Here is a 404-nt window from a genome sequence, read left to right on the forward strand (position 1 = left end):
TTCGGAGCATGCAGCAGCAGCAGCAGACACAGCAGCAACAGCAGCAGCAGCAGCAACAGCAACAAACCCGCAGCAGCTTGCTGCTGATGCTTTGCCCATACACGAAGAGACACAGCAGCAGCAGCAGCAGCAGCAGCAGCCAGAAGACAGCCAGCAGCAGCAACTAACACACCAACAGGAAACAGAAAAACACCAGCAGCAGCAGCAGCAGGAGCAGCCGCAGCAGCAGCAGCAGCCGCAGCCGCAGCAGCAGCAGGAGCAGCCGCAGCAGCAGCAGCAGCAGCAGCAGCAGCAGCAGCAGCAGCAGCAGCAGCAGAAGGAGAAGGAGAAAGAGCTGCTAGCTATAGCCACAGCTCTGTCTTCTCATTTCAATGATAAGCAAACCACCACCTGCACGGCAACAC

The 404-nt window shown here is 58.2% G+C and overlaps 1 protein-coding gene across 1 annotated transcript in view; it reads left to right on the top strand.

Annotated features, from left to right (window-relative positions):
• Positions 1–404, top strand: part of EMH_0043330 (uncharacterized protein) — a gene marked incomplete at both ends in the record, with an annotated part of 747 nt that overhangs the window by 218 nt on the left and 125 nt on the right. The window contains one exon of the mRNA XM_013495834.1: positions 1–402. Coding sequence (XP_013351288.1) covers positions 1–402 — 402 coding nt within the window. The remainder of the gene's footprint in view (positions 403–404) is intronic.

Source organism: Eimeria mitis, genomic scaffold (assembly GCF_000499745.2).
Source record: "Eimeria mitis Houghton genomic scaffold, Emh_scaff1777, whole genome shotgun sequence".
In the NCBI taxonomy this organism is placed as follows: Eukaryota; Apicomplexa; class Conoidasida; order Eucoccidiorida; family Eimeriidae; genus Eimeria; species Eimeria mitis.